At 44.0% G+C, this 11,682-nt stretch overlaps 3 protein-coding genes across 3 annotated transcripts; all 3 read left to right on the top strand.

The window, feature by feature from the left end:
- The first annotated feature begins 627 nt into the window (after positions 1-627).
- On the top strand, positions 628-2,548 carry tmsb2 (thymosin beta 2). The gene is made up of 3 exons (XM_040120035.1): positions 628-734; positions 1,858-1,962; positions 2,218-2,548. Exons 2-3 carry the CDS (start codon positions 1,863-1,865, stop codon positions 2,253-2,255), a joined length of 138 nt encoding a protein of 45 aa, XP_039975969.1. The 5' UTR covers positions 628-734; positions 1,858-1,862; the 3' UTR covers positions 2,256-2,548.
- A 3,561-nt stretch (positions 2,549-6,109) lies between these two features.
- Positions 6,110-8,220, top strand: LOC120785739 (protein Wnt-8a-like). Its single transcript, XM_040120611.1, has 6 exons — positions 6,110-6,180; positions 6,295-6,328; positions 6,491-6,629; positions 7,042-7,167; positions 7,256-7,398; positions 7,654-8,220. Exons 1-6 carry the CDS (start codon positions 6,110-6,112, stop codon positions 8,218-8,220), a joined length of 1,080 nt encoding a protein of 359 aa, XP_039976545.1.
- A 645-nt stretch (positions 8,221-8,865) lies between these two features.
- Positions 8,866-10,864, top strand: LOC120785483 (protein Wnt-8-like). Its single transcript, XM_040120242.1, has 6 exons — positions 8,866-8,927; positions 9,023-9,056; positions 9,164-9,293; positions 9,774-9,899; positions 10,073-10,215; positions 10,304-10,864. The coding sequence occupies exons 1-6, from the start codon at positions 8,866-8,868 to the stop codon at positions 10,862-10,864; spliced, it is 1,056 nt and encodes a 351-aa protein (XP_039976176.1).
- Positions 10,865-11,682: the final 818 nt, after the last annotated feature.

Below are 11,682 nucleotides of genomic sequence, written 5' to 3'. Positions count from 1 at the left end.
TATCATCGTTTGTGTGCTGTTTTGTGCGTATTTTCTTGTTGAGTTTATAAAGGCCCTTCTAAGGACGGGCACTGCAAACTAGCTTAGGCTATAAAAGCTGTGGTATGTGGCACGGGTCCACGCCATGTACTTGACCTGATAAAAATAAACATTAAATGCATACTGCAAATAGGGATTTCTGCAGTGCTATCTTTGTGCAATTCTATAAAAACTCACAATACTTCACATTTTGACACATCAGGATGTAATGAGGATTATGAAGGTAGAGAAGTACAATTCAAAGTAGACATGAATTCTCTTATAGATCACTATGATTAGAAGTAGGCAAAATCCTCTTTCCACCATCTCATGTAGTGTGTCTCTGGACCTACTCAGCAAAAACACTGCATAACAATAATAACAATGCATTACCTGAATAATTTATCAAAATCAGTCTCAGATGATCTACACAGCACAGCTGTTTCCTATCCAGGGTTGCTTTCCTCTAGTCTTTTCCCTGGAGAAAATTAATATTGATGACAGGGAGGAAGGCTGACAAAGCTCTCAGACTCTCTCTCTCTCTCTCTCTCTCTCTCTCCCTCCCTCTTATATCCACACCCTGGATGCAGGCAGGCGTGCACACACCGGCAGATTCACTCAGCTCCTGTATCGCTCTCCCTTCTCCATCTCTCTGCCTCTATCCCTCCCTACTCTCTCCGCTGGTGGATTTTAGCCCACTGCTGTGTGGAACACCGGTAAGAAAGACTCATCTATCCTTCAGTCTTTTCTTCATATGTCTGTGTCTGTGTCTCTCTCTCTGGATTCTGTTTTACTAGGAGTCAGACAAAGGATTGGGGTGTGGCTGGCTGAGGAGAATCTTACTACTGATGGCAGCAGTGAAATGATGCAAAAGACAGATGCCGGGGATGATGATGATGATGGTAGTGATAAAGGAACAATAGAGCAGATGTTTGGATAGTAAGGTTTTACTGATGAATTGAAAAAGGTGAGATTGTGACTGCTGTTGTTCATGTCAAGGCTCAGAAAAGGTGGATATAGGCACCATTCTTGGCTCAGGGTAATCGAGAAATGATTCAGTGTGCCTCTTTTCAAGCAACTGAAAATGTAAGTATTCTGGCCATGAGCCTAGCATGACTACTTCTATGTCAAACCGATTCTATTAGGCCCCTTTCAAATTCAAACTAGTGAGTATGATTTTACAGTAGCTGGGTTTGCAAATGACTGGCTGCAGGCTAGAGGGCTTGTCACATTTCCAAAGCAGCCTCTTATAGAGCAGTGGTTCCAACAGACATGACTGGGCCAGACTGTACAAGGCAGATTAGTCAGACCTGAGGCTAGGTCAGGATTATGACTGCAGTGGAGCCTTTGGAGCACTGCCTCGATCCAGGAGGCTGCAGGGGTGGATGCAGAGAGAGAGGGAAGGAGAGAGAGAGGATGCGGAGGGAGAGAACAAAGACCTTAGCCTCAGAGAGGGAAAAGCAGAGACAAAGGAATGAACAGCTTGGTAAAAATAGGCACATGTTAGCTGCATAGTCATTTTGTAGAGATGAATATCGAGACAGAGCATGTGTGGGAGGCAGCCACCACTCACAGGCATCCATGTGGACGTGTCTGAGTTGAACATGTCATAGCCACTCCTTTTATGTGCAATCGGTTAATAAGATCATTTTAAATATTAGTCAGAGCCATCAAGATTCTTGACAGCTCTCATGATGACCTTTCAAACATTGCCCCTTAGACTTTGAATCAATCTAATACAGTTTATGCACTTCTATGATGTTGTGCTTCATTGTCGATATGAGGGCTGACAGGAAAGGTCAAATCTGTGTGCTTAGGTATCTTTCTCATCTTTTACAGCCAAAATGTCCGACAAGCCTGACATGACAGAGATCGCCCGCTTCGACAAGACAAAGCTGAAGAAGACAGAGACAAAAGAAAAAAACCCTCTGCCCACCAAAGAGAGTGAGTGTCCCTCGTGTGTATGTGTATGTTTCTGAACGATGGTGAAGCCTTGATCCCCTGCAACAATTTTACTGTCAATAGCTACTCATCACTTCCAGTGCTGCCAAAAGACCACATGCTCAGCAAGCAGAGCAGAAAAAAAATTGCTGCAACATCAGCACATCGCTGATATACAGCAAATCAAAAAGCAGCATCCTCTCACATATTCACTAAACATGAGGCTGCTGACCAACAGTATCTGCTCTTCTTTTCCAGCCATTGAGCAAGAGAGGAAAGGCGATGCCACACCTTGACTTCTGAGCACATGAAGAAAAGAAGCTGAGATGCCGCAGCAAAAAAGCACTTTCTTTTGATTATCACAGTATTTGAATCTCTTATTTTGTCTTCAGAAAAGGGTGCTCTTGAGCTCCCTGGGGTGCTGTAAGGTTCTATGGCATCCTCACATGGGGGTTCTCTTACCACTCCGGTGGAAGAATTTTAGCCTGGGTGCCTGTCTTGCACTGTTAGCCTGTAGCTAACATGTCTCCAATATTGCCAAACTGGGGAGTGGTGTAGAGATGTAGCAGAGAAAGAGAGAGAGAGGCAGGCATCCAGGCTGAGGCGGGTGGGAGGGAGGGTGGTGGGTTCTACAGACATGGGAGTAATAGGAGTCTAATCATGTGGGATGTTTTCTTAATAAACTTTTTACTTTTCTTTATGAAATAAATATGAAGACATGGAACCGGTGAATCCTGTGCATTTTTCTGTCTCCTTTCTGTCTATGTGCAAAATTCCGACTCTAATAAACATACTCATGAGGCATGGACTGATCATGCACATCCATGGAATAAATACACACTAGAAATGCCGGGAGTTGACCTATACAGTATATAAATTAGTCCAGTGTACAACTGTGCAAGTCACACTTCATATATGATTTCATACTCAAAAGCCAGAGTCTTCATCACTTTAAGTTTCCACCAGATTTTTAAGAAGATTCAGTCTAAGTTTAAAGCACAAACAAGGACCGTATTTAAGTATACTTTCCCGAAAGGATGATTTCAGAATAAGGGTTGGCAACACACATTTTTATACCTTAATAATAATAATAACAATGTACTCAAAGTGTCTAATATACAAATAATCATATGCATATATACAGGAAATGAACCAACACATTAATAAATTCACTACGTAACTGTAGAATGAATGTTCTACAGTATTACTGTGGAGACAGCTCCTGAACAAATGAGAAGCTGTTTCATCTTCTCTTTTTGACTGGCTCAACAAGGCAGCTAGCCAGCTAACGCTTCAAGCTAGCTTCGCTGGTGGCTTTTTAGTAGCCATTAGAGCCGGGGGGTTGGTTGATCCATGGATACAAAAATGATTAGCATTCATTATTTGCTGTTTTTCTTAGTCTTACAAGAGAGTAAGTAGAATCGCTTTAGGTTTTGAGATGGACACATCGCGCTTTTTGGAGATGTCACCTTGGGCTCCGGGAAGCTGCAATGTGGATTTTTCCCTATTTTCTGACACTGAATAGACCTATAAATCAACTACCTATTAACGGAGTAATGCAGATTTACTGATGATGAAAATAGTCGTTATTGTAGCCTGGTCTGCAGTAAGTGAATATTAACAGCAAAAGCAGCATCTGACTTCAAGGCTGCCCGGGTGCAAAACACACCGTCGCATGAAGTGGGACACACGGACAGTGCTGTGGGTTTCTCCTCTCTTGCTGCGGCTAACGGGAGCTAGCTTGCCAACTAGCAGTCGCGGACTCTGCTGAGAGGAGAGCGATTGGCTGAAGGGCGAGGGGGCGGGGCTTCGTGGCCACAATACTGTCACTGAAAAGAAGAATATTAGAGGAAAGTACCACTGTCAAAATAGCTACCATTATGAAATAACGATAGACTTTTGAAAAGAGATATTTTTAATAAAAACTGCATCTTTAGGCTAAATAAAACTGTTCATAATGCCGAGATAACATTTTATAACAATGCTATTTATCGTGTTTTTCGGCATTAATGGTAGGATAACTTCTTTATGTATCCTGTTGTTTATTTATTTATTAGAGGTTATTACTGAATTCCACGACCACATACTAGTAAAGTGTTCATCTATCGCCCTAAATCCCCGCCTTACTGGTCACTGGTGTCCGCGGCTGGCGTCACCAGTCCCGCCACCCTCCCTCTGTCTGTCAAACCCGCCACCTCCTGAGCCTTTATTGCTCCACTCCTCTCACCTTGGCACCGGCATAAATCAGGGCATCAACGCGCCCTGGACGGCCCTAATGTGTCTGACATGTCTGATACGGGTGCGTTTCTGCCTCGCGTTATTTTAAGCGCAGTGTAATTCCAAGGTCCGGACCCTGACATGTTCTCTTGTCATTGTTAAGGCTGAGCTGGAATACACATTATCCCCAAGTGGTATATAAACCGAATCCATAATGAAGTAAGGGGTTTTAAAATAACTATTAGTAACTTTTTCGTTAAGTATATTAATGATGATCACAACATAAATGTTTATCTAATTATAGCTTGGACAAAAGTTCTAATTCGGCCTCTTGAAATACATAATAATAATAATAATAATTTGAAAAATTAATATGTTGCTTTAAATGCCACATAACAGCCCGCGTGATTTGTCCTTGAGAGTTTCGATGTTTAGCAGACCTCTAGCACCCATGTAGAAACACGCCCAGCCGGATCGACTGCTGTTGTTTGCAGGTTATTAACCCATTAAAATCGTTAACTCCAGAACAAATTATGAGGCCTCGCGGAGTGATTTTTTTTAATCGCTCCGTATTATTTCCCAGCCAGGTGTTGAGGGGCTCGAGGTTTCAGTCATATCGCAGAGTGAATGTGGGTGATATCTAATTAGTGGGGATTATCCTCACCTACACCTCGCCCTGCCGCCCGTCTATTGTCCGCCGCGCTGAGTGAATTGTTGTTTTAGGGGACTTTGAGTGGTTTAAAGGGGATTTGACAAGTGTCATGGCATTATATTTAAAAACTGTAATCTTAATCACTAACTTCTCACACGCCGAATCACAGTATGAGTATGAAATGACAGAAACTGGCATGATGACCGTTGATGATGTGATCTAAATCAAGGGGAGATGATCAGCAGGGTGAAATGTGATTGAACTAAACTCTGGATAATCCCGGATTTCTACCGCATGTAATCATTATGAACCTAATCTATTTTTCTAGATTTGGTCAGAGGTCTACAAATCAAAAGCATCATATAACAAAATTATACTGTACTCCAATAAACTAACTTACAATTTAATGGCCGAAACATTAAAGCTCTTATGTGTTTATACTCTTGTAAATTCCAGACTGTTTTCACACCAAGTTGCTTCCCAGGGAAACATCTATTATCCTATTATCACGACCACGCCAATGTCGCCGATGTGTGAGGCAATATTTACATGACTATATACCGTCAGCCCCTGAAAGACTTTATGGCTTTGTAGTCACCGTCTTTCCCCCTGGGACACTGGTGCCATTTCCCAAACGTTTCCAGCTACACATGAGGCCTCCCGACTGCATTCAGTGCTGTATTTCCGTAGGGTATGGAACCCTACTATTTTGGGGAAACCGCCTTGTGCAGTGTCGGCGATGTTATCTTTTGGCCTCTGTGCAGCAGCCAACCCCTCTTCAAATCCTCTTTCCTGCGTTACAGTCACACAGTGATGTTCGCACACTTGTCTCCTTGTATCAATAAACGTGTATCTTAATAAAGCTGCAATGAAACGGTTGTAGGATTGCAGTATCATATGGTTTTATTCGTCCTACTTGAGATATATACTGATTTAATTCACTGGATCTGATTCAATTCGTGGGAAAAGCGTATAGGGATTAAAGCCTGGGAACGACAGGTGAATGAATGAGGGGCTGTTTAACTGTCTGCCTCATTTCTTTGAAGTGCGCTTATGCACCGACGGCTCCTATTTGTCTATAGGACGCGGCAATCAATGTCGTCCTTGACGCATTTTCACAGTGAAACGTTACCTGCAGGACAAAATCTGTCAATCAAAGGGGGCAAGACCATATAAATATCATCAGCGTGGGGTCTGGCTACAGCCTCAGTTGCCTTCTTCTCTCTTGGTACTCGCATCTGGGATACCAACAAGCAGGCCTCCACTTGGAATACAGTTGCTATGGGACAATTAAATCTCCTTGCAGCCATGGTTTTGTCCATGTGCTGTGACTTTCAGTTTGCGTTAGCTTGGTATGTCGCTTACCTTTGGATGAATTCATTTGAAAAATAGTACAGTTTAATATGTGTTTGTCGGTGACATAGTGACCTGGGATTAACCGTTGCTGTCATGTTTTCTTTTTATAGGACCGTGAATAATTTCCTCATGACTGGACCTAAGGTAAATACATTTTTGTCTATATGTGTTTGGGTACGTTTTGTGCGTAAAACCTCGTCAGGGACATACATAACAAACATACAATATGATTTTGTAACATAGATGCCTCTTGTTATTAGTTAAATGCATTAACAAATAACAACGTCCTTTGCTTTCTCTCCCAAGGCTTTTCTGACCTACGCCAGCAGTGTGCAAGTGGGCGCCCAAAGTGGAATACAAGAGTGTAAACACCAGTTTGCGTGGGAGAGGTGGAACTGCCCAGAGAGCACGCTCCAATTATCCACACACAACGGCCTTCGAAGTGGTAAGACAGTTGTACCCACATATTTGTATCATATGCGTGACATCCTGCGGCAGAGTGATGTGGTGATGAGTTCAGTTCCGGCAACTGTCAACTTTGCTGTCGCGCTCTTGCGTAGTTTATCCCTCAGTGCGGAGACGGCACTGTAGCTGTTGGTGCGCTCTGACCTCCATGGAGAAGGAACCCAAGATTCCTTGATTCCTTTTTTTTTTCTTTAGATTCCTTGCTGGAACCACATTGACAAAACAGCCAAGATGGTCAAAATGGTTACCCTATCTCCAATAAAGCCTTTACGCACGGTTTAAGCGCCATTTACAGCATTACAGTATTTTGAGCGGCGCATTGCGCATTTATGGTGCCAAATTTGACAGCAAAGTGTAACATCGCGGTTTGCTTTTTTTTTCATTTATTGCAGCTACGAGGGAGACGTCTTTTGTCCATGCCATCAGCGCGGCCGGAGTGATGTACACGCTCACCAAGAACTGCAGTATGGGTGACTTTGACAACTGCGGCTGCGATGACTCCAGAATTGGACAGACAGGTACATTTTTATTCCATGCCCGGTCTACTTACTGTTAGACTGATTTACGTGAGCTGGGCCTGCATAACAGTGCATTCTCAATCCCCAGGTGGCAGAGGATGGATTTGGGGAGGTTGCAGTGATAATGTGGCGTTTGGAGAGAAGATCTCCAAACAGTTTGTGGACGCGCTGGAAGATGGGCATGATTCGCGCGCAGCAGTCAACCTGCATAACAACGAGGCAGGCAGACTGGTAAGATATAAGATGTCATTCCACTATTATTGGAGTCACTCAAGTTCGGTGGAATTTTTTTCTGGGCTGTGTTCTCAAATTCAGACATTTATTAGTAACCCAATGCGAAGAAGGAAAAGTGATGTTTTGGAGTCAAAAACAACTCCGCGTCTCATGTCAACAGAACTTACGCATGCGCTTAAACCCACGGAGAAAGAGAAAGTTGCGTGGGTTAAGTACCTACATTTCCAACTAACACTCTCACTATCTCGGCAGGCAATCAAAGCTACCATGAGGAGAGCCTGTAAGTGTCACGGAGTGTCTGGGAGCTGCAGCATCCAAACCTGCTGGATGCAGCTGGCCGACTTCAGAGAGGTGGGTAACTACCTGAAGATGAAGCACGAGCAGGCAAAGAAACTGGAGATGGACAAGAAGCCCGCCAGGGCTGGGAACAGCGCGGACAACAGGGGAGCCATCGCGCACGCTTTCCGCAGCATCGCTCGGACGGAGCTCATTTACCTGGAGGATTCTCCGGATTACTGCGTCAAGAACCAGAGTATGGGATTTCAGGGCACCGAGGGGCGGGAGTGTCTGAAGGGTGACAAGAACATGTCCCAGGGGGAGCGAAAGAGCTGCCGCCGGCTGTGCTATGAATGCGGCCTCAGAGTGGTAGAGAAGCGCGTTGAGGTTGTCAGCAGCTGCAACTGCAAATTTCACTGGTGCTGCACGGTGAAGTGTGACAAATGCACGCAAGTTGTTACCAAATATTACTGTGCGCGTAAAGAAAGTGGGAGGAAACCCCATAACAAGACGAAGCGCAGGCACCATGCGCGCCGGCACTGAATGCCGTTTGTTGCAGAGACCATTGAGTCAGTATCATCATCACTCTTCATTTATTTCAGCATTACGGACACCAGTAAGCATCGTACAGTATTATAAGAATGTAATTCTCAACCATCACATCACTTGAAGCCTTTTAATGCACTTTATCTTATTGATTAGATTTTGTATATAAATCCAAATACGGTATGTCTTTTGAGGACCAAACTCTCACGCTCACTAGTTTATGTTGGTGTTTAGGGGATAATTGGTTGGGTTTGTTGCGTTTGTCTTCGGTGATCTCTAAAAAAAATGTCTAATATTTTAAATGTATTTCTAATTGAAAATGTTACCTAATAAATATTTTTATAAGACGTATGACTCCGTCTGGTTTGTCAGTGGCAAAATCCTGATTCGGTTATTTGTATATTAGTGCCCTGCTGTCGCAGAGCCTAGGGGTAGATAATAAACCCTCGCCCGAAGCCACCCTTTGAAGTGCGCATAGAGGCGTTTCCTGAAACCGTCACCCAATCAGCTTCCTCGGACCGGAGGGACAAAGAAAAAGAAGAGTTCCATTTGTTCTCCATTCATATAAAAGAGAAAGTTGCAGCACACAGGGTCAAAAATAACTACATCTCTCTAGATTGAGGGCTAACGGTGTAGATGGAAATGGTGCATTCGTTGTTTTGGCTCCTGCCTCTTTTTTACAAAATGTGTCCGGGACATGCCTGGTAAGACACTGTCTGCACTGTTTGCCTGTATCTTGTATACCTGTGTAAAATTAGGATGGATTGATCTAATTCCTCATCCGCTATCTTCTTCTCAGGGTGGCGAGTAACTTTCTTATGACGGGACCTAAGGTAAATAGAAAAATCGGTTACTTTGATTATTCTCAAAAGTTGAGGATAAAATTTCAACATGTGATTCAAGCCCCAAAAGAAAATGACGCTCACTGCCTCCCCTCTAGGCCTATCTCACCTATGCAAGAAGCGTGCAGGTGGGCGCACAGAGTGGGATTGAGGAGTGCAAACAACAGTTTGCGTGGGATAGATGGAACTGTCCCGACAGCGCAACCCAGCTCAGAGGACTAAGACACGGTAGGTTGAGAAAGTAAATACAATTCCTTTATTGCGTTATGTACGCAGGCCCGTAAATGTTCAAGGAAAAATGACATTTACGCGTAAAATGTGTCTTAGTTGTGTGAAGAATGGAATATTGTTTCCATTCTGTAAAACAGCACACATGCACCCATATGGAAACACTAAAAATTGGCAGGGGCATAGGGATCAGATTATATATATATATATAGATCTGTGTTACATTCATTTTCAAGTTTCCTTGTCATGCCTATACAGAAGCCCATTTGAGTTTTGTGTAATTATACGGCACAGTTGCATCAAAATTTTGTCTCAGTAGTGGCCAGAATATGTTTGAATCATTAATACGCGTAATTCCTATACATTTATTCACTTTCATTTTTGAAGGCGATCTCCTCAATTAATGTTTGAAATGTCTTTGTCCTACATGGCAAAATAAACAAAAAAGCGATTACTCATTTCTGCTCTGCTCATTTACAGCCACTAGAGAGACTTCTTTCGTCCACGCCATCAGTGCAGCAGGGGTCATGTACACTCTCACCAGGAACTGTAGTCTGGGGGACCTCGACAACTGTGGCTGTGATGTCTCAAAGAATGGGAAATTTGGTGAGGATTACAGCGAAAATCCCATATTACTCCGAATATTACTTTATATCTTACAAGATACTGTGGCCCGTTAAAGACATAAAACTTGCCTTTGATCTATATGCATTTAAAGTTATGGAATTTTTATAAGTTTAAAGTCTGTGGTCTGATTTCCAGTTAAACTTTGTGTGCAGGTGGTCGTGGCTGGTTGTGGGGTGGCTGCAGTGATAACGTGGATTTCGGGGAGAGGATTTCCAAACAGTACGTGGATGCACAGGAGACAGGTCAGGACTCCAGGGCTGCTGTCAACCTGCACAACAATGAGGCCGGGCGGCTGGTAAGTTATGTTCACGCCGCAATCACTTATCTGAAATGACAGAGTTTTAATTCGTTGGTAGTAATTCACTTTCCCCGGTTTCCAACAGGCTGTGAAGGCAACAATGAAGCGCATCTGCAGATGCCACGGCATGTCTGAGAGCTGCAGTGTCCAAACCTGCTGGACACAGCTGTCAGATTTCAGAGAAATTGGCAACTACCTGAAGATCAAGCACAGTCAAGCCCATAAACTGGACATCGACAAAAAGCGCATGAGGGCTGGCAACAGCGCGGACAGCCGAGGTGCCATCGTGGACGCGTTCGGTGGCATCGCCCAGACAGAGCTCATCTACCTGGAGGACTCTCCGGACTACTGCAGGAAGAACACCAGCCTGGGGCTGTACGGCACCGAGGGCCGGGAGTGTGTGCAGCACGGAGAGGGTCTAACCCAGTGGGAGAGGAGGAGCTGCCGCAGGCTGTGCCACGAATGCGGCCTAAGGGTGGAGGAGAGGCGCACGGAGGTGGTGAGCAGCTGCAACTGCAAGTTCCACTGGTGCTGCAAGGTGAACTGCGACGACTGCTCCCAGGTCATAGTCAAACATGTGTGCGCCAGGAGGGAAGGGATGGAGGATGGACACGGCTTTCGACGGAGATACCGTGGACCCAAATAAAAAAAAGATTTTTACGTGGATCCGTTTTCCGTCTACATCCCACATAAGGGCTTGTTAAATGTCTGTTTGCACTTTTCACTCCTTTTTTTCTGCTTGTATAAATACTCGAGTGTCTATTTATGAATACTGTGCTTGTTTAATAAAAAAATAAAAAAATAAAAAGTTCAAAAATACGAGACTCCTTAATGCCACGTCTTGTTTCAATCAAAAGCTGCAGAAACATATTTTACTTAATAAATCCCAGTTGGACACAACTTCTGCCTCTTAGAATAAGAATGGACTGAATACACGTAGCAGAGGATTACATGGATAACATGGTGCATTTCACACCTAACCGAGGTGTTGATCCAGCGCTGATCCACTATCGCTTTGATGTCAACGTGTATTGATTTCATTCAAAGAGCAGCGAGGCTTTGAAAGACAAATTGGAGAAGAGCCTCCACCTCGGGAAGTTTTAAGGTCATTTTGGCTTGATCATCCGGAGACACCGCTGTCTATCCTACCCTTTGTCACATCCCACTGGCAACGCATATGTATCACAATACATCAAAGCGCCAGGGGGAAACACGCTGGCAAACTGTGACACACATTTTCCACCGCACTTCCGAGTTGCTGTTTCTCCGCAAAATGGGTCAAACTGGGGTCCAGTTATTCCACCCTGAATCCAGAGAGGAGACAGTTATAAATAAGCCCGACTCACATTCCCCCTTGACTGCAGGTTAATTTCTAATCTTATAACTTGCAACTAATTAGGTCTAAGAGGAGCCTTATCCCCGCCCATGGCCTATCTGTGTCTGAAGGAGCCATTCATTTGCCTC

The sequence above is a fragment of the Xiphias gladius genome, chromosome 23 (assembly GCF_016859285.1).
Source record: "Xiphias gladius isolate SHS-SW01 ecotype Sanya breed wild chromosome 23, ASM1685928v1, whole genome shotgun sequence".
NCBI lineage: Eukaryota > Metazoa > Chordata > Actinopteri > Istiophoriformes > Xiphiidae > Xiphias > Xiphias gladius.
This window is presented reverse-complemented; position numbering and strand designations above follow the sequence as displayed.